The sequence below is a fragment of the Lampetra fluviatilis genome, chromosome 64 (assembly GCF_964198595.1).
Source record: "Lampetra fluviatilis chromosome 64, kcLamFluv1.1, whole genome shotgun sequence".
Lineage (NCBI taxonomy): Eukaryota > Metazoa > Chordata > Hyperoartia > Petromyzontiformes > Petromyzontidae > Lampetra > Lampetra fluviatilis.
This window is the reverse complement of record NC_136338.1, coordinates 2,938,832-2,966,337: the sequence shown is the minus strand read 5'-3', so window position 1 is coordinate 2,966,337 and position 27,506 is coordinate 2,938,832. Positions and strand designations below refer to the sequence as shown.

Here is a 27,506-nt window from a genome sequence, read left to right as displayed (position 1 = left end):
ACTGAGGAGACAAAGGCGGTCGGGCGTGGTGCTGGCCACCCACCCTCTCGTGTACCGTTGCGGCCTTCATAGGTGCTCGCTAACAGCACTTGCTCCAACAGTCTGTTCAGGCTATACAGGGGATCTTTGTCTTAGTTTGTGACAGTGGTTAGCACGCTGCTCGATGAACCCAATAACCCAAGTTCAGTTCTTTGCCACGGCCAATGCCAGTGACGCTTACTGAACATGTCCTGGGCCTCCTCATATGAGCACCTGGCGCGATGTGCAAACATCACCACTGGGGAGATGAAGGGGGCGGTGCGTGGTTTTCGGCGGCCACCCGCACCCTATTGTGCCGTGCCGGCCTTTGTAGGTGCTAACAGCACTTGCCCCACCAGTCCGTGAAGGCTCTACGGCAGGCATGTCCAAAGTCCGGCCCGCGGGCCAATCACAGCCCGCGGTCAGATTTCATACGGCCCGCAGCTTCGGTCTTATAATGTGTTATTTATGGCTCGCCAGCTCTGTCAGAATAAATACATCATAAAACTCATGGAAATTTAAGGTATTCTATACAGTTTGTTCAATGTTATCTGACTGAATGAAAGGCAGAATTGCGTTTGTAGAGTTGTTCCCGTCTGCCTGAGTGGCTTATATTTGGTTACATTGTCATTGAAAAATAAAGGTAATTGTGACAATGAAAATTCTTTTGTAACAGTGTGTGTATTTCCACGTAACTTTTGTGGTTCAAACAATGTCAAAAGGAACTATTGGCCCCCGGGCATCTTCACCATATCAAATGTGGCCCTCTTTGCAAAAAGTTTGGACACCCCTGCACTACGGGGTGTATCTTTGTCTTGCGTCTGCGTGCAGGGACGCCATGTCGCGCCGGACCCAGGACCGAGGCGTCACCGCTGGCCACGTACTGGCGGCAAGGGCCCAGGAGGAGGCCTCTCGGGCGCAGCAGCTGCAGGACACCAACCGCCAGTTGGAGGACACCATCACCAGCATGCGGTACCAGCAGCCGACACCAGGGGCCCAATAGTTCCCCCGTATCGAACCTTAGTTTGTGTCGCACGGCCCGTCCCCCACGACCGTGGCTTGCCTTGAATTTGCCGCTCTCTCCGCCCCGAGATGCTCACTCGTTGGCCCGGTGGCCGGGGCTTTTTCGCAGGCAGCGGGCGGCGCTCTCCAAGGAGGCTGCTGTGGAGGAGCTGCTGCTGCAGAACCGGCGCCTGCAGGAGCGGCTGAGGCTTCTGAAGAGATCCGCCGTGAGTCTCCCCCCCGCGATCCCTTAGGAAGCCGCACTCGCTGAGTGGGGAGAACGGAATAGCGTGTAGGCCCATCGCGTCGCGCGTGCTGCTTCTGTGACCACACCACCGTCGACCACCCCACCCCACGCTCACCCCCCCCTCCGCTCACCCCACGCTCACCCCCCCCGCCACCGCCACTCCCCAGCACAGCAGCGTCTTGTCTGCCTCAGTAGGTACTCACTAACTGACGGTGTTTGCCCCTGTTTTCCGGTTGATGAAGCAAAGTCACCTCAAACACACAGAGACCCGTAATTCACACGTAGTTTGTTGTCCTTATGTATGGTACGAAAGACGTTCAACAGACATAGGCTCACACGGAGACCCATAGACTCACACGGATACCCATAGACTTGCACAGAGACCCATAAACTCATACAGAGACCCATAGACTCACACAAAGACCCACAGACTCGCACAGAGACCCATAGACTCACAGAGACCCATAGACTCACACAGAGACCCATAGACTCACACAGAGACCCATAGACTCACAGAGACCCATAGACTCGCACAGAGACCCATAGACTCACAGAGACCCATAGACTCATACAGAGACCCATAGACTCGCACAGAGACCCATAGACTCACAGAGAGACCCATAGACTCACACAGAGACCCATAGACTCACACAGAGACCCATAGACTCATACAGAGACCCATAGACTCACAGAGACCCATAGACTCACAGAGACCCATAGACTCACACAGAAACCCATAGACTCATACAGAGACCCATAGACTCGCACAGAGACCCATAGACTCACAGAGACCCATAGACTCACACAGAGACCCATAGACTCACACAGAGACCCATAGACTCACAGCGACCCATAGACTCGCACAGAGACCCATAGACTCACAGAGACCCATAGACTCATACAGAGACCCATAGACTCGCACAGATACCCATAGACTCACAAAGAGACCCATAGACTCACACAGAGACCCATAGACTCACACAGAGACCCATAGACTCATACAGAGACCCATAGACTCACACAGAGACCCATTGACTCATACAGAGACCCATATACTCACACAGAGACCCATTGACTCATACAGAGACCCATAGACTCACACAGAGACCCACAGACTCACACAGAGACCCATAGACTCACAGAGACCCATAGACTCATACAGAGACCCATAGACTCGCACAGAGACCCATAGACTCACAGAGACCCATAGACTCGCACAGAGACCCATAGACTCACAGAGACCCATAGACTCGCACAGAGACCCATAGACTCACACATAGACCCATAGACTCACACGGAGACCCATAGTTTGCCGTCCTTCCCCCGCACCTCCGACTACCACAGTTGGCTACGTACGATGCGAAAGAAGTTCAACGTACATGCAGATTTCACTTTAGCGTGTCTCGTAAGCAAGGCTTGGCCTCTTAAAGCATTGCCGTAGTGAGCCTTTCTTAGGCCTCCCCGTTCTCTTCAGCTGTCAGTTAATTATTCTGTTCACCTCAGCAATCTCCTTTATACAGCCTACTCTGGTTTATCGTTCTCCGATGCGTTTTCGGGATGTACCACATTCTCTCTGGCATGATGTCCAACGTTTCGCCCCGCGCACTGGGGAGCTCCTTCAGGAACCGAAGAAACCGCCCGGCATGTGCAGCGAAACGTCGTAAATCACGCCGGAACGACACGCGGTGCAACCCGGAAACACGTCGGAGAGTTGCGCAACCCCTACCGCCAACTCAACTCTCTGCTGCTTCTTCTTCTTCCGTTCTTCTCCCTCCTCTCTCCTTCCTCTCGTTTTTACCTTCACTGACTGCGCTCGCCTCAAATCCCGCCCGCCCGCCCGTCCGTTCCCGCCCGCTTAGAAATCCCAGAAGCGCCCATCCCTAAAACCCCCTCCCCGCGTCGCAGCTCAGCCTCCGCGTCAACTGCCGCCCGCGGATCGCCTCCGCGAATCAGAGGCGGCCGATGGAACGGCGGCGGCTGCAGCAGCGGCAGCAGCAGCAGCGGCAGAAGCAGCAGCAGGAGCAGGAGCAGCAGCAGCGGCAGCAGCAGCAGCAGCGGCAGCAGCTACAGCAGCAGCACTCTCTACCGACGTGGACGAAGCTCCGGCGTCATCGTCCCCACCCGAAGGAACGGCCGTCGCCAACAGCGGGAATTCTCTTACGGGACGCGGCTTGGCGGCCGTGAGCGAGGCTCGTTCAAACGGCGCTGCCGCCGCAGGAACATCGGCGAGCGGGGAGACCGGGTGGGGGGACGGCGGACGCCAGGAGGAGGAGGAGGAGGCTGTGACGGTGGGCGGCGGCGGTGATGGTGGTGGTACTGGCGTTGGCGCACCGGAGGTCGCGGGAATGCAGGCGAGGAAACCCAGGAAGGGGCTGCTCCGTGCCGCGGCTCAGCAAGACGAGGAGGAATTTGACGTCGCCGCCGCGGTGATCGCGAGCGGAGGAGGAGAAGACGATCGGAAGGCGGAGCCCGCGACTGCCGTCGGGAATCCAGAGGAACCTGGGACCGACGAAACTCAACCAGAATCGCCGGCGGGAGATGCTTCGGCCATTGCGGAGGAGGCACGGCTAGAAAGCCCGCCGGAATGCGCGCCGGAAGCCTGCCCGGCGGGGGGGGATCCGTCGGGAGCGGAGCCGGGAAATGATTTGGGGAATCGCGAGGAGCGGGTCGACGGTGGGCAAGGGGAGGGGAGTGGCGGCACCGGCGATGGGACGCGCGACTCAGACGGGGCGTCGGAGGTAACTCGTCGACGCCCTCGCCGCCTGGGGTAGCTTCTCCCCCCTCCGGCTAAACCGGGAGGGCGCGGACAAAGAGGGGGGGGGGGGTGGGGCGAGCGCCATCGGGCGCATTGTGATGGAGGAGTCTGAGCTGTAAACACATTCCTGTGGAGGGAGCTGGTAGGAACGTTGGGTTGCTCGGTCAATGGCCTGCAGGTTCAACGGCGGCGTGGTGTATTCCGCAAATATGCCCGACTGTGAGGGCGGGCACAAGCCGGCGTGAGTAGGTTAAACGTTGAGTTTTATAAGGGCACCACGGGGTGACCAGCCCCTCCCCACCCAGCCCCACCCCTCCCACCCCCCACCCAGCCCCACCCTCCCCACCCAGCCCCTCCCCACCCAGCCCCACCCCTCCCACCTCCCACCCAGCCCCACCCCTCCCACCTCCCACCCAGCCCCACCCTCCCCACCCAGCCCCTCCCTACCCAGCCCCTCCCCACCCAGCCCCACCCTCCCCACCCAGCGCCTCTCCACCATCTCCACCTAGCCCATCCCCACCCTCCCCACCCAGCCCCTTCCCACCCTCCCCTCCCCACCCAGCCCCACCCTCCCCACCCAGCCCCTCCACACCCTCCCCTCCCCACCCAGCCCCTCCCTGCACGACGGATGGACGGACACAATAATCCCCTGTGGGCTGGTGTAACCAGGAGGTTCCTAGCAGTATTAAAGGGCTTAGGTTTTCACTCGAGAGAACGATCCCGTGCCGCTTGCGAGTCTTGATTTCATCGAGCGTGAAGACAGCAGGGTCGGCGTAGTGATCACGGGGCGACTGCTCGGCTTGTCGCTTGCTAGACACAGCGCGTTGCGTTCAGACCGGCCGAGGTCGTAGTGCGGTCGACGAAAACCCGTGGCTGTGAGTTTCACGGAGTCACTCTCTCTCCGCCTAGTCGACACAAAAGCAGTCGAACGCATAGCCAGTCTCCACCACTGCCCCCCCCCCCTGTTTGTAGACACTTGATATAAAGCATCATGGGACCTCCTTTGCCAGTACCAAAATATACTAATAGAGTTTTTCCCCTTTTTTTTCCTGGCAACAAAACTGACACCTTTTGCAAGGAATCATGCTTACATTAACCACAATACTTGCAGTCAAATGCTCACCCCGAGCTCTCATTACTCTGGTAGTGCGTTGTCTTTGAACTGTGCGCCTTTTGGCGTCGTCTGGTCGAACACCATATGAGATTAGGCTCCAAAGAAAGCTGTCTCTGGTGTGGACCAATCAGTTTCAATGACAATGCATAAATTATCAGAGTTGTGTTTTTTGTTTGCATTATGACTGCAGGTATTGTGGTCTATGCAAACATGACTCCTCGTAAAAAAGGTGTCAGTTTTGTTGCCAGATAAAAGGGTAAAAAAACAATTATCAAATAAAAAATTGTTTAGTTTTTAGAATCTTCAATTACCCTGGACAAATCCGATGAGCTACGAAGCTCTTCTTTTGTTGTTTTTTTACACATGTCCTGTAAGGGCGGGTCTGACATTTAGAATTTAAAATAAACAAAACGTCCCGTCGTTGCTGCTCGCGGTTCTCAGACGCCCAGCTCCAACTCGCGCCTGGACCAGGAGCAGGAGGTGCAGAGACGAGTCCTTGAGCTGTCCGACGAGAACGTGGAGCTGCGCTTCGAGCTGGAGAGGGTGCGGAAGGACCTGCCGAGGCTGCAGGTGCAGGGAGCTCACTCCCCTTGTGTGTGTGCGTGTGTGTGTGTACGTACGTACGAGGAACTTCTTTCGTGACCGTGCGTAGCCAACTGTGCTCATCGGAGGTGCGGGGGAAGGACAACAAACTTTGCGTCTCTGTGTGTGAGTTTATGGGTCTCTGTGTGAGTCTATGGGTCTCTGTGTGTGAGTCTTTCGGTCTCTGTGTTTGTCTATGGGTAACTGTGTGAGTCTATGGGTAACTGTCTTGAGTCTATGGGTCTCTGTGTGAGTCTATAGGTCCCTGTTTTTGTCTATGGGTCTGTGTGTGAGTCTATGGGTCTGTGTGTGAGTCTATGGGTCTGTGTGTGAGTCTATGGGTCTGTGTGTGAGTCTATGGGTCTCTGTGTGAGTCTATGGGTCTCTGTGTGAGTCTATGGGTCTCTGTGTGTGAGTCTATGGGTCTCTGTGTGAGTCTATGGGTTTGCGTGTAAGTCTATGGGTCTGCGTGTGAGTCTATGGGTCTGCGTGTGAGTCTATGGGTCTCTATGTGAGTCTATGGGTCTCTGTGTGAGTCGATGTACGTCTGTACGTTGAACTTCTTTCGCACCGTACGTAGCCAACCGTGCTCATTGGCGGTGCGAGGCATAGTCAAGTCGAGGTGTAACCCTCCACCATCTGCCCGGCGGTGACGTAGTGCGTGTGCTCGCTTATTCTTTGTTCCTTGTGTTGTTGTTTTGGATTGTTGTTGTTGTTGTTGTTTTTCTGAAGGACAAGCTGAGCGACCTTCAGGCCCTCTGTGCACAGCTCAAGAGGGAGAAGGGAGAGATGGAGAGGAAACTCGGCAACGTCAGAGGCGTGAGACATTCACATCCCCCCAAAATCTGTCGTCGCTCGTGACGTGCGGCAGTGTCTTCCGGTTTGCCGAACGAATACGTCATGTTCCTGGTTCTTTCGGTAAAGTCACGTGGCTGGGTGGGAGCATGTAAAAATACGCTGCCGAGCTTAGCGGTGTTCATGAGGACGCTGTCTCTCAGACAGCTCTGTTCTTCACCTGAGGACGGCTGCTTGTGTTGTGGCCGAAACGTCGTGAGAATTTTATTTTATTGTTTTATTTTTATTAAATTATTATTCCCCTTCTACGTGACGACTTTACCGAAAGAAACCAAGAATATGAATCCCTGCAGTCACGAAAGCTTTAAATCGGAATACGTCATTATGCCGTCGCGCTCATTACACACACAAAGCGCCTGCCACAGATGGACCGCAATACCTTGCCGATCTCGTTGAGGAGCATAAACCGTCGTCACGCGAACTCCGGTCATCCTCGCAGTGGCTTTTGGCTTCTGTGGCCGTCGGAATGCTCTTCCTTCCCATGTTAGGAAGCCATCGGAGCTATGCACTTTTAAATCATCTAAATTGACAAACTCATTTCCTTAGAACTGCTTTTTGCAGTTCTGAAGACCCATAGACCCACACAGAGACCCATAGACTCACACAGAGGCCCATAGACTCACACAGAGACCCATAGACTCACACAGAGGCCCATAGACTCACACGGAGACCCATAGACTCACAGAGACCCATAGACTCACACAGACGCCCATAGACTTACAAAGAGACCCATAGACTCACACAGAGACCCGTAGACTCACACAGAGACCCATAGACGCACACATAGACCCCTAGACTCACAGAGGCCCATAGACTTACACATAGACCCCTAGACTCACACAGAGACCCATAGACTCACACAGAGACCCATAGACTCACGCAGAGACCCACAGACTCACACAGAGACCCATAGTTTGTTGTCCTTCCCCCGCATTTCATTTAGCACGGTTGGCTACGTACGGTTGCGAAAGGAGTTCAGCATACAGACATACACGCGGACAAAGAGATCTTAAACTCACGGCTTTACATCCTACTCGAGTTAAAAAAATTAACCCGTAAAAACAAATGTTTTCACTATAAATCCTTTATATGCGTGGCGGCTAGAGTCCTCTCGTCCTCTGGCTTAAGATAGGCTGCCACCTATGGGTCAGATGATTGCCTGCCACCATTAAGCAATTGGTAAATCAATATAATTTATTTTTTCCTAAAAAGTGTAAAATTTTGGAAAAAAAATTTCACGAAAATAAATTGTCACGCACAACGAGTCCGTGTGGAAAATGTCAGCTCGATTGGATCACGGGAAGTGGGTTAAAAAACGACCGAAAGATTTGCACGGTCGTGAGCGCGCAAGCAAGCAAGCAAGTGAACTTAATATAAAGGATTAAAAAAAAGAACATCCTGTCACATGACCTACGGGTGCGGAGAGACGTCATTGCGTCACCTAGGTAACCAATAACGATCATGTGCGCTCGACTATGTTAAGTCTGTATTGAAGTAGACGTGTGTGTATGTGTTCATTACCGTTGGCCTCTCTCTATAAATACAGGTAGTCCTCTACTTTCGATGGAGATGCGTTACGACGACCCCATCGTAAGTCAAAAATATCGTAAGTCGAAGATGGCCTATAGCCTACCCAGGAGTCTTAAAGAACGGTGATAATTTAGCAAAACAGAGCCATTTACAGTACCGTACTGTGTAAACTATATACTGTATGTATTTATTAATTACAATACTGTATTGCACAGTAAAATGTAAAGTTAAAAAAACCAACGTAAATTCTTAGCCTACCTATATGAACTGCAATTTAATAGAAAGTTTTTTCAGGAAACAATCCTATCTGCATCACGCGAGGTGGGAGATGCGTACATCCCGGCAGCGTCCCAACGTACAGCATCGTACCTCGTACGCTTCCGCGTTTGCCTGCCGCGCGGAATTTAAAATATTTGACAATGTTGTCGTATCGCTGTCGCCGTCGTAAGATCGAAATATCGTAAGTCGGACCCCGTCGTAACTCGGGGACTACCTGTAGATCCACTTCTTGTCGTCTCTGCTGGCCGCCGTGCACGCGAGCTCGTGTCGGTTTGCCCTGTAAGTCAAAGTCGGCGATGTATCGTCGCTGCGCTATGTTTATCCTCGCTAACGTTTTTCTGTTGAATGTTCTCGACACGCGGTGTCTCTACGTCAGTTTGACCGACAACGTTGTCAATAAGTCGGATTTTAATGCCATCACACCATGACGCCATCACACTGTCACATCATTACACCATCACACTGTCACATCATTACACCATGACACTCTGACACTGTGATAGGACGACCCCATCACTCCATCACACTGTGATGCCATCACTCCGTAACGCCATCACACCATCACACCATGACACCCTGACACTGTGATAGGATGACCCCATCACTCCATCACACCGTGATGCCATCACTCCGTAACACCATCACACCATGACACCGTGATGCCATCACTCCATAACGCCATCACACCATCATGTCATCACACTGTCACATCATTACACCATCACACCCTGACACTGTGATAGGACGACCCCATCACTCCATCACACCGTGATGTCATCACAACGTAACGCCATCACACCGTGACACCCATCACACCACCACACTGTCACATCATTACACCATCACACCCTGACACTGTGATAGGATGACCCCATCACTCCATCACACCGTGATGCCATCACTCCGTAACGCCATCACACCATCACACCATTACACCATCACACCATCACACCATTACACCATCACACCATCACACCATTACACCATGACACCCTGACACTGTGATAGGACGACCCCATCACTCCATCACACCGTGATGTCATCACAACGTAACGCCATCACACAATCACACCATCACACCGTGATGCCATCACTATAACGCCATCACACAATCACGCTATCACACCATTACACCATCACACCATCACATCATCACATCATCACACCATCACACCATCACACCATCACATCATCACACAATCACACCATCACACCGCGACACCCTGACACTGTGATAGGATGACCCCATCACTCCATCACACCGTGACACCAATTACACCGTGACACCGTGATGCCATCACTATAATGCCATCACACCATCACGCCATCACGCCATTACACCATCACACCGTCACATCATTACACCATGACACTGTGATAGGATGACCCCACCACTCCATGACACCGTGATGCCATCACTCCGTAACGCCATCACACCATCACACCATGACACTGTCACATCATTACACCATGACACCCTGACACTGTGATAGGATGACCCCGTCACTCCATGACACCGTGATGCCATCACTCCGTAACACCATCACACCATCACACCGCGACCCCACCACACCATCACACCGTGATGCCATCACAACGTAACGCCATCACACCATCACACCATCACACCACGAGATCCGTGACGCCGCCGAAGCGTGACGACGCCGCCGACGCGTGCGTGCGGTGCAGGCGGGCCGCAGTGGCAAGACGGTGCCGGAGCTGGAGAAGACGGTGGGGCTGATGCAGCGCGTCGTGGAGAAGCTGCAGCGCGAGAACGAGGAGCTGCGGCGAGCGCCGGGCGTGGTGGAGGCCCAGCGGAGCGCCGGCCTCGAAGCCGACAACACCAAGCTCAAGGTAGCCCCGCCGCGTGTGCGCTGCCATCGCCACTCCGCGTCAGTCCGTGTGTCCGTGTGTCCGTGTGTCCGTGTGTCAGCGGCCTAGGGGGTGGGGCGGTGGTGCAACGGTAAGCACGCTGCTAGCGCCACGAACCCTGGCTGTGACCCGAGCGCAATTCCCACTCGCGGCCAACACCACTGACGATTATCTGAACTGGTCCTTGGCCTCCCCGAGGTCGACTCAGCCTCAAATTAGTACCCAATGCGGTGTGCGAACATCAGCACTGGGGAGACAAAAGCGGCCGGGCGTGGCGGTGGCCACCCACAACCTCGTGTGCCGTGCCGGCCTTCGTAGGTGCTCGCGAACGGCACTTGCCCCAACAGTCTGTTACAGGCTACAAGGGGGATCTTTGTCTTGGTTGTCCATGCCCCCCGCGTATCCCCGTGTCTCCCCATGTGTCCCAGTGCTTCCCCTCGTACAGGGGGAGTTTCCAGGAGACCATGTGTCTCGAGACCCTGTGTGTGTGTATGTTCCTGAGTGTCCCCGTGTGTCCCATATCTGTGTGTGTGTTCACATGTCCTGTGTGTTCCCGTGTGTCTCCGCGTGTCCCCATATGTCTGCGTGTCTCCGTGTGTCCCTGTGTGTCTCCGCGTGTCCCCATATCTCCCTCTGCGTGTCTCCGCGTGTCTCCGCGTGTCCCCATATGGCTGCGTGTCTCCGCGTGTCCCTGCATGGCCCTGCGTGTCCCCATACCTCCGCGTGTCTCCACGTGTCCCCATATCTCCCTCCGCGTGTCTCCGCGTGTCCCCGCGTGTCCCCCCGCCCCCCCCCCCCTCCTGTACAGGCGGAGCTCCAGGCCCTGCGTCTGAAGGCCGGGCAGCAGCTGAGCGACCGCTACGAGACGCGTAGCCGTGGGGTCGACAAGCTCATCACGGAGAACGAGAAACTCCTCGCGCACATCAAGAGGGTGACGATGCACGCAGCAGATAGACACACGCACACACGCACACATGGAGAGAGACGCACACACGCAGACATGGAGAGAAACGCACACACGCACACATGGAGAGAGACGCACACACGCACACATGGAGAGAGACGCACACACGCACACACGCACACATGGAGAGAAACGCACACATGGAGAGAAACGCACACACTCACACATGGAGAGAGACGCACACACGCACACATGGAGAGAGACGCACACACGCAGACATGGAGAGAGACGCACACACGCACACATGGAGAGAAACGCACACACGCACACATGGAGAGAGACGCACACACGCAGACATGGAGAGAAACGCACACACGCACACATGGAGAGAGACGCACACACGCACACATGGAGAGAGACGCACACACGCACACACGCACACACGCACACATGGAGAGAAACGCACACATGGAGAGAAACGCACACACTCACACATGGAGAGAGACGCACACACGCACACATGGAGAGAGACGCACACACGCACACATGGAGAGAAACGCACACACGCACACATGGAGAGAGACGCACACACGCAGACATGGAGAGAAACGCACACACGCACACATGGAGAGAGACGCACACACGCACACATGGAGAGAGACGCACACACGCACACACGCACACATGGAGAGAAACGCACACATGGAGAGAAACGCACACACTCACACATGGAGAGAGACGCACACACGCACACATGGAGAGAGACGCACACACGCACACATGGAGAGAGACGCACACACGCACACATGGAGAGAAACGCACACACGCACACAGAAACACGCGGTACCACTGACAACAACTATTCGCTCGTCCCTCTTCCCTGCCTTTAGTTTTGTCTGTCATTCATTCACTCACTCACTCCTCGTCCCTCTCCCTTTCATCAGTCGTCTCATTCATTCGCTTTTCGCTCCCTGTCGCCCTCACTCCCCTGCCCATAGTTGTCCTGTCATTCACTCACTCACTCGCTCCCTCTCCCTTACCCATCAGTCGTCTCATTCACTCACTCCTCGTCCCTCTACCTTACCCATCAGTCGTCCCATTAATTTGCTACTCGCTCCCTGTCCCCCTCACTCCCCCGCCCCGCCTGCCCGCACTCACTCACTCGCTCCCTCTACCTTACCCATCAGTCGTCTCATTCATTCGCTAATCACTCCCTCTCGCCCTCACTCCCCCACCCGCCCGCCCTCGCGGGTCTCGCGTCTCGCGCCGCAGGAGAGGGAGGCCGTGGACAAGCTGCGGGGGGAGAAGCGATCGCTGGAGCTGGCGCTGGAGCTGGCGCGGGAGGAGTCGGAGAGCTCACGCCGGCGACTCGCCGAAGTCGAGGCCCAGCTGGCGCGGACGCAGGCGAGCGACGAGCAGGGCCTGAAGCCCGGGGCCCTGTCGAAGTGAGCACAATCATCCGTCAACTTCGTCGTGCTGATCACCAGAGCGGGAAAAAAACGATGGAGCCACGTGGCCAACAGCGATGACCATTTAGCGGCACGCGCATCAAAGCTAACCGCCAGACAGACGTCGATTTAGAACTATTATTACTATTTTTGTTTCGATTGAAAGCTTTCGTGACTGCAGGGATTCATCTTCTTGGTTCTTTCGGTAAAGTCACGTAGAAGGAAAATAATAAAATAATAAAAATAAACATATGTTTTATTTACGTGGAAGGAAAATAATAAAATAATAACAATAAAACATAATATGCTTTATTTTTATTATTTTATTATTTTACTTCTACGTGACTTTACCGAAAGAACCAAGAAGATACTATTTTTGTATTACCAGGTCAGGCCCACTGGGCTATATAGATCTTTTTTTCTTCCAGAAGCGACCTGGCTATCACAAGTGATAGCTCAACGAAGTGGCTTATCATCACGTGGACATTTATAGCAGGCAAAATACGTTGATTCTGAATGTGGTGGGGAAAACCGGAGGACCCGGAGAAAAATGTACGCGACCGCGCGGAGAGAGTGAGAGAACGTGCACACAAATATACAGGTATCAGGGTTGGGATCAATCAAACCCACAACCTCCTTCATACCAGGTGAGGTAGTTAACATCTGACCACTGTGGCGCCAATGCGGCTTGCTGATGAGCAATGAACGCACACAAACTACGCACCCCAACCCTTGATAAATTAAAATTATTATCCTTCCAAACAGGGCCCTCCTTGAAAAAATAGAGAACTGAAAGACAGCGTCTGAATTCAGACGCTGTCTTTCAGACAGACCTGTTCTTCACCTGAGGACGGCTGTTTGTGTTGTGGCCGAAACGTCGTGAGAATTGTATTTTATTATGTTTAATTTTTATTATTTTATTATTTCCCTTCTACGTGACTTTACCGAAAGAACCAAGAAGATGAATCCCTGCAGTCACGAAAGCTTAAAATCGAAATTTGAACGCCATGTGACTCGGGTAACACAAATTAAAGTTGAGTCTCGGTTTGGGGGCGGCTACATATTGCTAAAGTTCACTAAATACACAGGCGTCAGTGTCGGGATCGAACTCACGACCTCCTGCGTACCAGGCGAGGTAGTCAACATCTGATGAGAGAAAGACACAAAAACTCAAAAAATGCAGGTGTCAGGGTGGGGATCGAACCCACGACCTCCTGTAGACCAGGCGAGGTGGTTAACATCTCATAGCCACCGTGATGATGATAATGAGAGACGCAAACTCCAAATACACAGCAGGTGTCAGGGTCGGGATTGAACCCACGACCTCCTGTACACCAGGCGAGGTAGTTAATATCTCATAGCCACCGTGATGATGATAATGAGAGACGCAAACTCCAAATATACAGCAGCAGGCGTCAGGGTCGGGATCGAACCCATGACCTCCTGCGTACCAGGCGAGGTAGTTAACATCTCCTAGCCACCGTGATGATGATCAGAGAGAGACACGCAAACTCCAAATATACAGCAGCAGGTGTCAGGGTCGGGATCGAACCCACGACCTCCTGCGTACCAGGCGAGGTAGTTAACATCTGGCCACCCCCCCCCCCCTCCCCCCCTCGTGTCCCGTTACCGGCCTTCGTGAGCGCTACTCGCGGGACAGCACTTGCCTTGCAACAGTCTGCTGAGGCTCTGGTGTAAATCTTTGTGCCTTTTTTGTCTTGTTTGTCTTGGACATCGAGGCTGTACGAGGCTCGTCTGCGGGACGCCCAGGAGGAGACGGAGCGCGCTTGCCGTGGCCTGGAGGACGCGCGGGCGCTGCTGCGGCAGGGGGAGCAGCGCGAGGGCGAGCACCGGCGCCGGCAACGGCAGCTTGAGCAGCAGGTGATCCCGCCCGGACAGCTATCGAGATTCGGTGGCGCTAAGTTTGGGGTGGCCCGGGGGGGAGGGGGGGGGCAGCCGTGGCGTGGCCCGGTGGGTAGCAGCACTTGGCGACGACAACCCTAGTCTTGGAATCTCATTTGGCAGAAGAAAAAATATGATAATTGTTTTTTTAACCTTTTTTTCTGGCAACAAAACTGACACCTTTTTTTTTATTTTTTTTACAAGGAGTCATATTTGCATAGGCCACAATACCTGCGGTCATAATGCAAACAAAAAACATAACTCTGATAATGATGACGCCAAAAGGTGCACCTTTTGGCGTCATCTAGTCCAACACCATGTGAGACTAGGCTCTAAGGAAAGCTGTCTTGGGTGTGGACCAATCAACTTCAAGGACAGTGAATACATTATCAGAGTTATGTTTTTTGTTTGCATTATGACTGCAGGTATTGTGGTTTATGCAAACATGACTCCTTGTAAAAAAAAGGTGTCAGTTTTGTTGCCAGATAGAAGGGTAAAAAACCAATTATCAACCCTAGTCTTGATAAATAGTTTGGTGAATTACTTTATTTAGAAAAATAATGTCAGGCACGAATATGTCTGTGCTGCTCCCCTAGATGTCACTGTAGTGAGGAGCGGTGGTGTAGCGGTTAGCGCGCTGCGCTACGAGCCTGACGACCCGGGTTCGATTCCCGCTCACGGCCAACGCCAGTGACGTATATATCTGAGCCGGTCCTTGTCCTCTCCTAGGTCAACTCAGCCTCAAATGAGTACCTGGTGCGGTGTGTAAACATCGCCACTAGGGAGACAAAGGCGGTTGGGCGTGGTGCTGGCCACCCACCCCCTCGTGTGCCGTGCCGGCCTTATAGTTCCTCACTAACAGCACCTGCCCCAGAGATCTGTATCTTTGATGTCGCTGTGCCGATGCTTTGCATGTGTGTGTGTGTTGAACTCATTTTGTACCAAACGTAACCAACCGTGCTAATCGGAGGTGCTGTGCAGGTGGAGCTGTTAAAGAAATTCCCGGAGGAGGCAAAATCCCAACCGGGCCTCACCAGGGAGTTCCAGATAGCAAGGTACAACTCCCGGTGCCCGGCACGGCCACTCTGAGTCCAGACACCCAGCCACGCGGCTCGCGTTCACCGTTTACCATTCCGATGGAATACGCGCGCGCGTCATGACGTTCTTCTTCCGATTCCGTTCACGATCACGTATTGTAGTAGTAGGTTTTTACCCTTTTAAACTGGTACAAAACTGACACCTTTATTCAAGGCATCATGTTTGCAATAACCAAAAAAGCAAACAAAAAGAAGCAACTCTGATGATGATAATAATATGCACTGTCCTTGAAGTTGATTGGTCCACACCCGAGACGGCTTTCTTTAGAGCCTAGTCCCCATTGGTGTTGGACCAGATGACACCAGAAGGTGTACAACTCAAAAACAGTGCAATATCAGAGTATTGAGAGCTCGGGGTAAGCATTTACACTATGAGATCTCTTTTACCAGTGGCAAAATATAGTAGTAGGTTTTTACCCTTTTAAACTGGTACAAAACTGACACCTTTATTCAAGGCATCATGTTTGCAATAACCACAACACAAGTAGTCAAAAAAGCAAACAAAAAGAAGCAACTCTGAAGAAAGCCGTCTCGGGTGTGGACCAATGAACTTCAAGGACAAGTGCATATAATTATCATTATCAGAGTTGCTTCTTTTTGTTTGCTTTTTTGACTACTTGTGTTGTGGTTATTGCAAACATGATGCCTTGAATAAAGGTGTCAGTTTTGTACCAGTTTAAAAGGGTAAAAACCTACTACTATATTTTGCCACTGGTAAAAGAGATCTCATAGTGATCACGGAATTGATTCCGAATGGGATCGTAAGTAAAAGGCCTCGCATGGAGTTTGGTGCACCTAGCCTGGCACAAGCGCCGTAGTGACGTCGAAGCCACTTAGTGGCGAACGGCGGTTCTTTTGCTGGTTTATCCAGGATGTTTCTCTTCTTGGTTCTTTCGGTAAAGTCACGTAGAAGAGAAGTAATAAAATAATAAAAATGAGACGCTGTCTCCCCGACAGACCTGGTTTTCACCTGAGGACGGCTGCTTGCGTTGTGGCCGAAACGTCGTGAGAATTATTTTATTATGTTTCATTTTTATTATTTTATTACTTCCCTTCTACGTGACTTTACCGAAAGAACCAAGAAGATGAATACCTGCAGTCACGAAAGCTTTAAATCAGGATGTTTCTGTTGCGCGTCGTCGCTTTAAGATGTTCTGTGTTCATATTTTGTTTGTTGCGGTTGCACCCGACTCAAGAGCCGCATGGCTCACAGGGCTCTATCTAATCAATGAAACTTGAAAACTTGAAACTTGAATCGTGGAGCGTCACCACGCTTTCTCTGCGGCGAGTACAATGTGTTGAAAAATAACGGCACTGCTACGCCGCTCCCAATAAAATTAACGGTGAACCGCCGGCGCATTCCGAGATTCGGCGGTGAACAGGACACGCTACCCTGAAACTTGCAGGCGTGTCGGAACGGGGAAGGGTTAAGAACATTCTTTGGGTCTTTCGGAAAAAGTCACGTACATAGGTTCAAAGAAAATAACGAAAAACAACAAAACTACGACGTTTCGATCGCAACACAAGCATCCGTCATCAGGAAGAAAAATTAACCCGTAAAAACAAAGTTTTTCACTATAAATCCTTTATATGCGTGGCATCGGTTTTATTTTATTATTCATTTCTGTTTTTCTTGAGTAACAGTTTCATTTTTATCACATTGGTATTTTAAATTAAATATGAAATTTTTTTTTTCCTAAAAAGTGGAACATTTTGGAAAAAAAATTTCACGAAAATAACTTGTCACACACAACGAGTCTGTGTGCAAAATATCAGCTCGATTGGATCACGGGAAGTGGGTTAAAAAACGACCGAAAGATTTGCACGGTCGTAAGCGCGCGAGCAAGCAAGCAAACAAGTGAACTTAATATAAAGGATTTAAAAATAGCTTTAAGTCAAGATTTAAGGGTTAAGAACTTCAGAGGTACTGGGCTTTGGACTTTGATGCACCCCCTCCCCACCTCACCTCCGCAAGACGACCAGCACCAGGGCTCAAACCCTCACTCGGCATGCGTGTTTGCAGGTTGACTATCGACCGCTTGGAGAAAGAGAAGGCGGAGCTGGGAGAGGAGTTGGAGCAGCTGAGAAAGAGCGAACCATCAGCGGGTGAGCCGTCAACATCGGCATCGGCATCATTGTCGTCGCAACCATCATGAGGAGCAGCAGCGGCAATGTTGTTAGCAGCAGTAGCATCAGCAGTAGCATTCTCTCGTTAGCATCATTACCAGAAATATCTTAGTCGTAATCAGCAGTATAATTGTCACCATTGGCAGCTCCAGCATCATCTTGATCGTAATCAGCAGCTGCATAATTCTAATAATGAACTGCTTTTACACCATTGGAAACTCCTTTGCCAGCAGCATCATCTGGTCCAACACCACGTGAGACTAGGCTCTAAGGAAAGCTGTCTCGGGTGTCGACCAATCAATTTCAAGGACAGTGCATACATTATATCAGAGTTGTGTTTTTTGGTTGCATTCCTACCGCAGGTATTGTGGTCAATGCAAACATGACTCCTTGTAAACAAAAAAAAGGTGTCAGTTTTGTTGCCAGATAAAAGGGTAAAAAAACAATTATCATGAACGTCTTTTTCATGATAACAATTACGGTGAACCCCGTCATGACGAAGACCAACACTGTCATCTTCGTAAGCCTGGCGGAAATCGAGGCGGCCGGGTGTGATGCTGGCCACCCACCACCCCCTTGGTGCGTGCGCCGTGCCGGCCTTCATAGGCGCTCGCTAGCAGCACTTGCCAAAAATAGAAAATCAAAGAATCACCAAACTGCGGTAAAGCCGAAACCACATCACCGACTAGTGCGCCATCCATGCGCACCCTGGCAGTATCGCTGCAATCCGTACAGCGTCTACTGCCGCCTTGGATTGCTTGAAGTACCTTAACATTCAACGATGACATCATCTATACAAGCTGTTGATTTACATGCCTTACGAAAGAATAAGAAGCAGCAGCACTTGCCCCCAACTGTTTGTTAAAGGCTGTCTCTTGCTGGTGTGCGTGCGTGCGTGCATTACAGAGCGCGATGTTCTGCAGAAAGCGCGGCGTTACGACGAGCTTCTGCAGGAAAATGTTCAAGTGCAGGTGCAGCTGCGTGAGATGAAGATGCACAGTGGCCGGCTCGAGGTAGTGTAGCGTTGAGCGCATGTTAACAAGTCATTGATAAGACTGGTCAACACACTTTTTCTGGCATCAGGTATTCCAACGGTTTTAAGGTAATTTTGGGGTGCTGATTCCAAATCTGGCATCAGTTTTTGTCGTCTATCGCATCAGGTTTTTGAGATATCAAATATTGCATTTGCAATAAAAACTGCAGAAGAAAAATATTAAATAAATGTGGATATCTACATAAAATTATATTATAAACACACTATCCTTAAACTACAGCATCGTATTTTAACACTAAAGCAGTCACTGACTCGCAACAACTTGCAATCATAAGTGACAGAGTTAATTTCGGGTAAAATCAATGAAAATGGGGTATGCCGATAGCATAAAAATTAGATGTGATAGAGCAAATCTGAGATCAGATTTGGAATCAGCACTCTGAAATTAGTCTAAAACACCATGGGAACCTCATTTGCCAGTAAAAATATAATTGTTTTTTTTACCCTTCTATCTGGCAACAAAACTGACACCTTTTTACAAGGAGTCATGTTTGCATAGACCGCAATACCTGCAGTCATAATGCAAACAAAAAACATAACTCTGATGATGTGCACTGTCCTTGAAGTTGATTGGTCCACACCCGAGACAGCTTTCCTTAGAGCCTAGTCTCACATGAGTTGGACCAGATGACGCCAAAAGGCGCACAACTCAAAGACAATGGCACCATCAGAGTATGAGAGCTCGGGGTAAGCATTTACATAGAAGGGTAAAAAAACAATTATCATATTTTTACTGGCAAATGAGGTTCCCATGGTGTAAATGCTAACCCTGAGCTCTCATACTCTGATGGTGCCATTGTCTTTGAGTTGTGTATGCTACACTGGGGGGACTTTGTGCGTACATGCGCCACCGTGACCAGGAGGAGGTTCGAGGCCTTCGCAAGGAGCTGGAGAGCTTCGACCCGGCATTCTTCGAGGAGATAGAAGACCTCAAGTTCAACTACAAGGAGGCGGTGAAACGCAACCTGGTGTACGAGGAGCAGCTGCTGAGCCTGGGACAGCAGTTCGGCATCACAGTGGCCGTGCCGGCAAACGTGTCGGTCGACTGATCACTCCTGCCCTGGCCTGGGTCACCGAGAAGATCCAGACGGACCCGGAAAGAACTGGACAGATGCGGACAGACCCGGACAGACCAAGAAAGACCTCGACAGACATTGACACATCCCGAAAGACCAATACTGACCGAAACAAACCGAGACACGGATGCACCAAAACAGACCCGGAGACACAACCGCGCACTACTTTTGGGAGAATCTTATAATTCGGAGAGTATGCTATGTATATCTAAAACACGTATTTATGTTATCACAGCGCTGATTTTTTTTATATTACACCCATAATGTGGACATTTTATTAAAATGATTAACTTTGCATTGAAATTCCCAATCTGGAATTGTTTTTATTCCGTAACAGGCACCACTAATTTCAAAGGAAGTTTTGAGTATTTAACCCCCCCCCCCCCCCCCAGTTTTAATACGAAGCTATTTATTTTCAGGGGCTAAGATGATGTTAGTTTCATAGTGGTTGTGTTAATGGAAATTGCATCTCACAATCAATGGCGGATCCAGGATTTTCAGTTAGGGGGGCAACCCTTCCAGCAATGAAAAATGATAGAGTAGTTAGTAAGTAAGGACTTGTTAGTGAGTAAGGAGTTGTTAGTAAGAAAGGAGTTGCTAGTAAGTAAGTTGTTAGTAAGTAAGGAGTTGTTAGAAAGGAGTTGCTAGTAAGTAAAGAGTTGTTAGTAAGTAAGTTGTTGTTAGTAAGGAGTTGTTAGTGAGTTGTTAGTAAGGAGTTTCTAGTAAGGAGTTGTTAGTAAGTAAGGAGTTGTTAGTAAGTAAGGAATTGTCCCTTGCTTTTTATTCGACGCGTGTGCGGCAATGGCGCAGCCATCGATCGAGGGTCGAATTCGAACCGCGTCGTGTGATCGGCATCGCGCTCGCTGAAGGTGAATGCCTCCAGGAAAGTCGTGGACTGTTGTATACGCGACTGCAAACAATTCTGAGTCACTTATAACCGCTTTGCCGTTACTAATTGCCAATTATGGACTCAGACTATTGTCCTATCATCTCATAGAGTCCCTGACACGTAATACTATGCTACACAGTGGCAGTGAGAGTCGCAAGATGCCGATTTATTACTAATAAACCCCAATGCTCCGATCGAAATGAGGGATTTCGATCGAATCATTGGAGGGGGGGCACGTGCCATCCCACTTCCTCCGCCAGTGCTCACAATCACCGAGGAACCACAGACAAGACAATCACCGCATCACGCGCTTTCAGATGCGCTTCTGCGACCGTCTGGAACGCTCTGCCTTCCTACATCAGGTAGTCACTGGAGCTATGTATGTCTACATTGAAAACCAATGTCATTAGAGCTGCTTTTTGTGCTTCGTTGTCCATCCACCGCACCTCCGGTGAGCACGTTGGCTACGTACGGTGCAAAAGAAGTGCACCTTGCATACAAGCTGGATGGCAGCACCCAGGCGATGAGCCGTCTCTACTCACAATTGCCCGAGCTTCTGCAGTCCTCTGTATGCGAAGATGTTTTCGGCCAATAAATGAACATTGTATACGTGTCGGAGGAAACCAGACCAACGGGTGTGAGGGGGAAACACTCTATCCCATACAGAAGGCAGAGATATTGGTCCATACTTTGCTGTACCGCTTTCTCCATGACTTATCAATGTGTTTCGAGTATTTGGCTGCTATACATTTCCACATAAGCCACTTATGAAAAAGAGCTCTGTAGTTCAGTGGGCGTTTTACCTTGTAAAATAAAAGTTTATATTAGGGTTTTTAACCCTGGCGAGTCGGGGTATGACACCTTGATGCCAACGACAAGGGAGTTTTGCAAACATTTGCATGATCTACCAACCTTCGCCTCCAAAAAACTTGGGTTTTATAAATTAAAATTTTTAAAAAATTGCTCAAGTTGCAAGAGGAAAACCTTGTTTACCCAAATAGAATCTTTCCAAACGGTTTTATGCTTTCAAAAATGTTTATTTCGAAAGAAGCAAAACGTGATTCAGCGCCACGCGTGACCGAATGCCCGCTTCATGAGCTCCGAGGATCACATGACCACTCCTTCCCTGCACCTCCCATGAGCACGGTTGGCTACGTACGGCGCAAAAGAAGTTAAACTTGCATACAGACAACATCATCCAGCACTCGGCTGATTTACAATTCTCGTAAAAAAATATACTTTAAATAACGGGTCCTTTAATGAATTTGCGAGTTGTACAGGATTATCCAGATGTCTTGTGACGCCCCCCCCCCCCCACACTTAATTATCTATAACGTAAAATCTTGTGTATACCAATGAGTGTGAAAACATAAATGAATTATGAAATGGGCAATAAAATGAAAAATATTAGGGGTCAGTTAATTAATGGGTGGGGGGGTCACAAGACATCTGGACTCCCCCCCCCCCTCTGACCATCACGGGCCAGTGGACGTGTCGAGCCGCAGCTCTCTGGCCAGATCCTCCCAGGGGTCGAGGCCTCGCAAGGGCAGCCGGGCCAACGCTGGGTCCCGCCGGGCCCCGATTGTCCTCTCCGCCGCCTCCCGCAACTCGCTGTGGCACGACCCGGGCAGCGGCGGCAGCAGCAACTCCGAGAAGCGGGCCCGCAGCTCTGTCCAGCCGGGTGACCCCGTCCACAAGCGGCCCGCGCAAGGCCCTCCGTGGGCCCCCAAGTCGCGGCGCAGCGAGGCCACGTGGCCGCTCAGCCGCTCGAGGTAGAATTCGCGCAGCCGGGGCCGCTGCGCGCAAGCGGCGAGGAGGAGAGCACGGGGTTCGGTCAGGGATGGGGGCATCTGTGGGTTTGTGTGGCCACTCGTGGTGGTGGTGGTGGTTGCTTTGTCGGCATGGCGCTGCCTTGATGGGTTGAGGCTTTGCGAGGAGGTCTGGTCCGGTCTCGGGTCCATGTGCCGCTGCTGCTGGGCTGGTGCTCGGTCCTGAGCTGATATCTGCTGCTGCTGCTGTTGTCGAGTTGAGTGGCTGTGTGGGCTTCGGTCCCTCGCCGGCTTCACCTCGCTGCTGGCTCCTCCGTCACCAGCACCACCATCACCAACACCACCAACATCACCAACACCACCAACATCACCAACACCGCCAGCACCACCAACACCACCATCACACGCCTCCTCAAAGGCGCCCGACTCGAGCAGCCACCGCTCAATCGTGTCCCTCGCCCCATCATCCTCCTCCTCCCCCTCCTCACCCGGTTCCACCAGCGCGACCAGGGCGAGCTCAGCGAGCCACGAACTCCTCCTCCCCGCCAAGCGACCACGCTGCAGCATCTCCACTGCCGCGGAATCGCCTCCTCGCCTCCACCTCGCGCCCAGAGCGGCCCGCAGGAGCCGAGCCCTGGGGTCCAGCCAGGAGGTGGACGCCGCGGACGACGAGAATGAGACGGAAGAGGAGGACGAAACGAAGGATGATGGTGGTGTTGTTGATGATGTTGGTGATGTTATTGAAGAGGCCGCCAGACCCAGCATCTCCACGGAAGCCCTCAGCCTCGCCTGCTCCATCAGCAAGGCCCCTCCACCGTCCCCACCTTCCTTCAGGGCCTCCCCGACCGCCCAGAGCCGCGTCTCCTTCCCCAGCCACGGGTTCCTCAGCAGCGCGCCCAACACCGAGGCAGGGCCGCAGGCGCGCGCCTCGCCTAGAAGCCCCGCCGAGCCGAGCGCGTCGTGGGCGGCGGGCGGGCGGCCTTGTGGGGTGGTCGCGCTCTCGAGGTGTCGTCGGGCCCACGCCATCGCAGCGGTGGCCTCCGCGGGGTTCCAGGAGGAGGAGACGGGGCCCCGGGCGGCCGAGAGAACGTCCGAGACGCAGAGGGAGACGGCGGCTGTGGCCAGAAGCGACTCCATCGCTCGCGGGGCGGACGGGACACCGAGGTCCTCAGAGAGGAGGAGGAGGCGTGGGGTCCGTGGGAGGGGCTCGGTGACAGATGTCAGTTCAGAGGTTAAAGTCCCTCCAGGCTGACCGTGCTTATTATCTCTGGTAATTTACAGGGTGATTTTTGAAAAAAATTGTTAACACTTTTTGGGACGATCGTTTTTTTTATGGAAAATTAACGGGCAAGAATACACTGTAAAGTCAAGTATGTGCAAAAATAAAACCAAAAATAGTTTTTGTTTTAATTTTATTGCGTCCATTTTTCCCATTCCTTGTTAATTTCTCTTCCCCCCCCCCTTTCCTTACATTCGAGGATGTGGCTATTTCAATTTACACGTGATAAGCTACTTCCTTGAGCTATCACTTCATGGCAGTGGTGGGGAACGTCTGGCCCGTGGGCCGTACAAGGCCCGCGAAATCATTTGGTGTGGCCCTGCCAAGGCAACCGCAGGCGGCAATCGAAATTCAACAAATCTAGGAGCAAACCTGGAAAAGCAGTTGCGAGTAGCAGCAGCAACATCAATACCAGCTAACATCACACACGCCTCGCCAAAGAGAAGCAGTTCCAGCCATCACATTAGGGTTGAGTTAATTAAACGTTTGACCAAATATAACGGGCTAATTTTTAAGTTGATAATTTTGTATGGCCCGTGATTTATTTTATAAATATACAAATGGCCCTTGGCAGAAAAAAAGGTTCCGCACCCGTTTATGGCCAGGTCGCTTCTGACGCACTGGGGGTCTACTACCTGGTCAAATTAAAATAATTTAAAGACTCCACTCCCCATCCTGTGGTGCCAGGGTCAAAAAAAAAAGTTGCTGTTCATTGCTCAATCAGCAGATGAAACGGGGAGGTCGTCAATGCAAGTTAAATACAAAACACGTTTATTCACACGATGCCTGCACTCGCGATGCAGAGACCATCAACAGACACCATCCCCACGCACACTCATCGTCTGGCACCACGCTGCTGCCCAGTAGCTTCTTTAACAGCTGCAAAGTCATATTCTTGGTTCTTTCGGTAAATTTGGCTGTGACGGTCCCACCTGAAGGCGGAGACTTGTGTTGCCTCCGAAACGTCGTGCTTTAATTTAGTTATTTTCATTTATTTGTATTATTATTTTTTTTACCTACGTGACTTTACCGAAAAAACCTAAGAGAATCCTTGCAGTCACGAAAGCTTCAAATCTAGAAAAATAAAACAATAAAATTCTCACGTTTTTTTTATTATTTTATTTCACTTCTACGTGACTTTACCGAAAGAACCAAGAATATGAATCCCTGCAGTCACGAAAGCTTTAAAACGAAATTTAGCTGCAAAGTCAGTAATGTAAAAAAAAACTGAACATCAAAGGTATGTATGTAGAACTTGTTTCGCACTGTATGGAGCCAATCGTGCTAATCGGAGGTGCGGGACAAACAAACAGAACACAAAACCGCAGTTCTAGAGAAATGAGTTTTCAATATAAATAATCCAGTGGCTTCCTCATGTCATTAGAGCGTTCCAGACGGCCGCAGAAGCGCATCTGAAAGCGCGGGTTGCGTTGACCGTCTTTGTTCGATGGTTAACCAAACGCCGCTGCGAGGATTACCGAAGTTCGTGTGATGGTCCGTTTGTTCCTTGATGAGATCAGCAAGGAGATACGCAAAGGGACTAACTACTGGGCAACTCTGTGTGATGGGGCATTCATTGAGTCCAGCGCGCAAGCACTTAAAACAATTCACTCGCGTGATAAACACAGCACCTCGGGGTAAAAAAAAAAAAGCACATTGCATAAATACAATCGAGTACACGTATAAATAGAATATGCCACAAGGCAGCTCATTTAAATAAGTAAAGCGATACCCGTAGTACCGTGAAAACACAAGCAATATCGAACTCGCTTCGGCGCAAACCAGATATTCAAATGAACACGTAGGCTTTCGTGACAAACCTTACTAATTGGCTGTGTCGGGTGCTGGTGAGTTTAACGACACATTTATATTTACGCGATCTAACGAGAAAAAATTATTGATATCCAATGCACGGCACACGATGTCTAATACTTGAGGCTCGGGAATAGGCAATTAACCATCATCACTCCTGAAATTGGACTATCTTACGTGATTTTACAAGGAATCAATCCATTATTGTTCGTGTCGTCTTGCCTCATATACCAGGGTGACCCAAAAAAAACGGGCCCCGTGTACACTTTATGTGATATCTCCTTTATTTATTCACCGATTGCCCTTATTTTACAGGACATGGCAGAATCAACGACCGTGAGTACACCAAGACCCCAGTGGGAGCTGGGACAAAGAATACACTGTGTTAAATTTTACTACAAGACAGGCTCGTTCAAGAAAACCCAGGACAGTTTCATGCGTCAGTTCGAATGTGAAAAGGCTCCATCCAAAAGCAGAATTCAGAACTGGGTGGCCCACTTCGAGAAGTATGGGACCGTGGAGAACCTCAACGCTGCCAGTGAGAACCGTCCAAGCCACTCGGGACGTCCCAAGAAGCGAACAGCCGAGCTGGTCGAAAGTGTGAGAGAGTCTCTCCAGCAGAGTCCGAAACGCTCTGTGCGTAAGCGAAGTCAGTCCCTCGGTATGTCCCGTGAGACTGAACCATCACGGAACTCAAGGAAACCATCAGGGAGGAGATGAGAGCCATTACCAATTCAGTCTGTAAGAACGTCATGGACAACTTCGTGCTGCGCCTCAAGAAATGCACGGAGCTAAATGGAGGCCATCTAGAGCACATGCTGTAGAACGGAGAAAAAAAGGCCAAAGACCCTAGTGTTTTGATTTGATGTTTTGAATATAATAAACTAGTTATGACCAAAGTTTCATTTCATTCGGACAAAACACTAAGAAACGGGGCCTAATTAGAGTTGGGGCCCGTTTTTTTTGGGTCACCCTGTATTCAATCTCGTCTCTTTCCATCATCCCGAAGAGACATATCACTGCAATTGTATACATCGTAAACAACCCCCAATTTTATACTTCCATCGCGGGCATAAAAATTGATTTAAATTGTCGAAGGAATGATTATTTACACACACACCACACACTCGTTGGCCCTTTTCCCGAAAAAGATCCTCCTATACACAGGCTGCTGATGCAACGTATATGCCGCATGGCCCATTACATGACCCATTACAATCGGAAAATGATCCTTGGTGAATGTCAACATCACAAGGATCGGTAAACATTTAACCGATGAAGCTGTCGCCTCTGATCCAGCGCTTTGGGACTAAGGGTAGGTGGGTCGCGCAAATTCCTGCAACTCCCAAACCCACCGAGGTACAAGTAGGCCGGGAGATGTAAGTATAGCAATGTGGTTCATGAATCCATCTTTACAGATTTTTTTTTAACGTTATCTCGTATGCATTGTTTTATTCCAGACTCAATCAGGCTTTCATGGGTAAATAAGTTAACCAATACAGCCGATCATGATGAACTAAAACAATGTAGCTTATTTACGGTAAACTTTAACCGATATAGCCGATTCTGGTGAACCTTAACCACTTCCAGTGATCCTAACGAATATAACTAAAACAGATTATATTGAACTTACTCCAATGCACACATCTCTGGTGAACTTAACCAATGCTGATTCTGGTGAACTTATCCAATACATACTCTTAGTTCTTTCGGTAAAGTCACGTAGGTAAAAAATGAAATTAAAATTAATAAAATGAAAAATAAAAAAAATCACTGTAAAAATGAAATTAAAATTAATAAAAATAAAAACAATAATTTTTTTTTTATTAATTTTAATTTCATTTTTTACCTACGTGACTTTACCGAAAGAACTAAGAGTATGAATCCTTGCAGTC

The 27,506-nt window shown here is 50.5% G+C and overlaps 1 protein-coding gene across 10 annotated transcripts in view; it reads left to right on the top strand.

The window, feature by feature from the left end:
* Window positions 1-20,165, top strand: part of CEP290 (centrosomal protein 290) — an 84,240-nt gene extending 64,075 nt beyond the window's left edge. For 4 of the 10 annotated variants that reach the window (XM_078882264.1, XM_078882266.1, XM_078882267.1 and 1 more), the window contains 11 exons: window positions 850-990; window positions 1,151-1,247; window positions 5,578-5,706; window positions 6,451-6,537; window positions 10,072-10,236; window positions 11,063-11,185; window positions 12,431-12,603; window positions 14,346-14,487; window positions 15,490-15,563; window positions 17,629-17,711; window positions 19,647-20,165. In XM_078882264.1, the coding sequence (XP_078738390.1) occupies window positions 850-990; window positions 1,151-1,247; window positions 5,578-5,706; window positions 6,451-6,537; window positions 10,072-10,236; window positions 11,063-11,185; window positions 12,431-12,603; window positions 14,346-14,487; window positions 15,490-15,563; window positions 17,629-17,711; window positions 19,647-20,047 (1,615 nt within the window). In that variant the 3' untranslated portion in view covers window positions 20,048-20,165. Of the gene's footprint in view, window positions 1-849; window positions 991-1,150; window positions 1,543-2,880; window positions 3,097-5,577; window positions 5,707-6,450; window positions 6,538-10,071; window positions 10,237-11,062; window positions 11,186-12,156; window positions 12,266-12,430; window positions 12,604-14,345; window positions 14,488-15,489; window positions 15,564-17,628; window positions 17,712-18,638; window positions 18,746-19,646 lie in introns of those variants that run through there. The other 6 variants (XM_078882265.1, XM_078882268.1, XR_013640547.1 and 3 more) reach the window with 6 other exon arrangements.
* The last annotated feature ends 7,341 nt before the right edge of the window (window positions 20,166-27,506 follow it).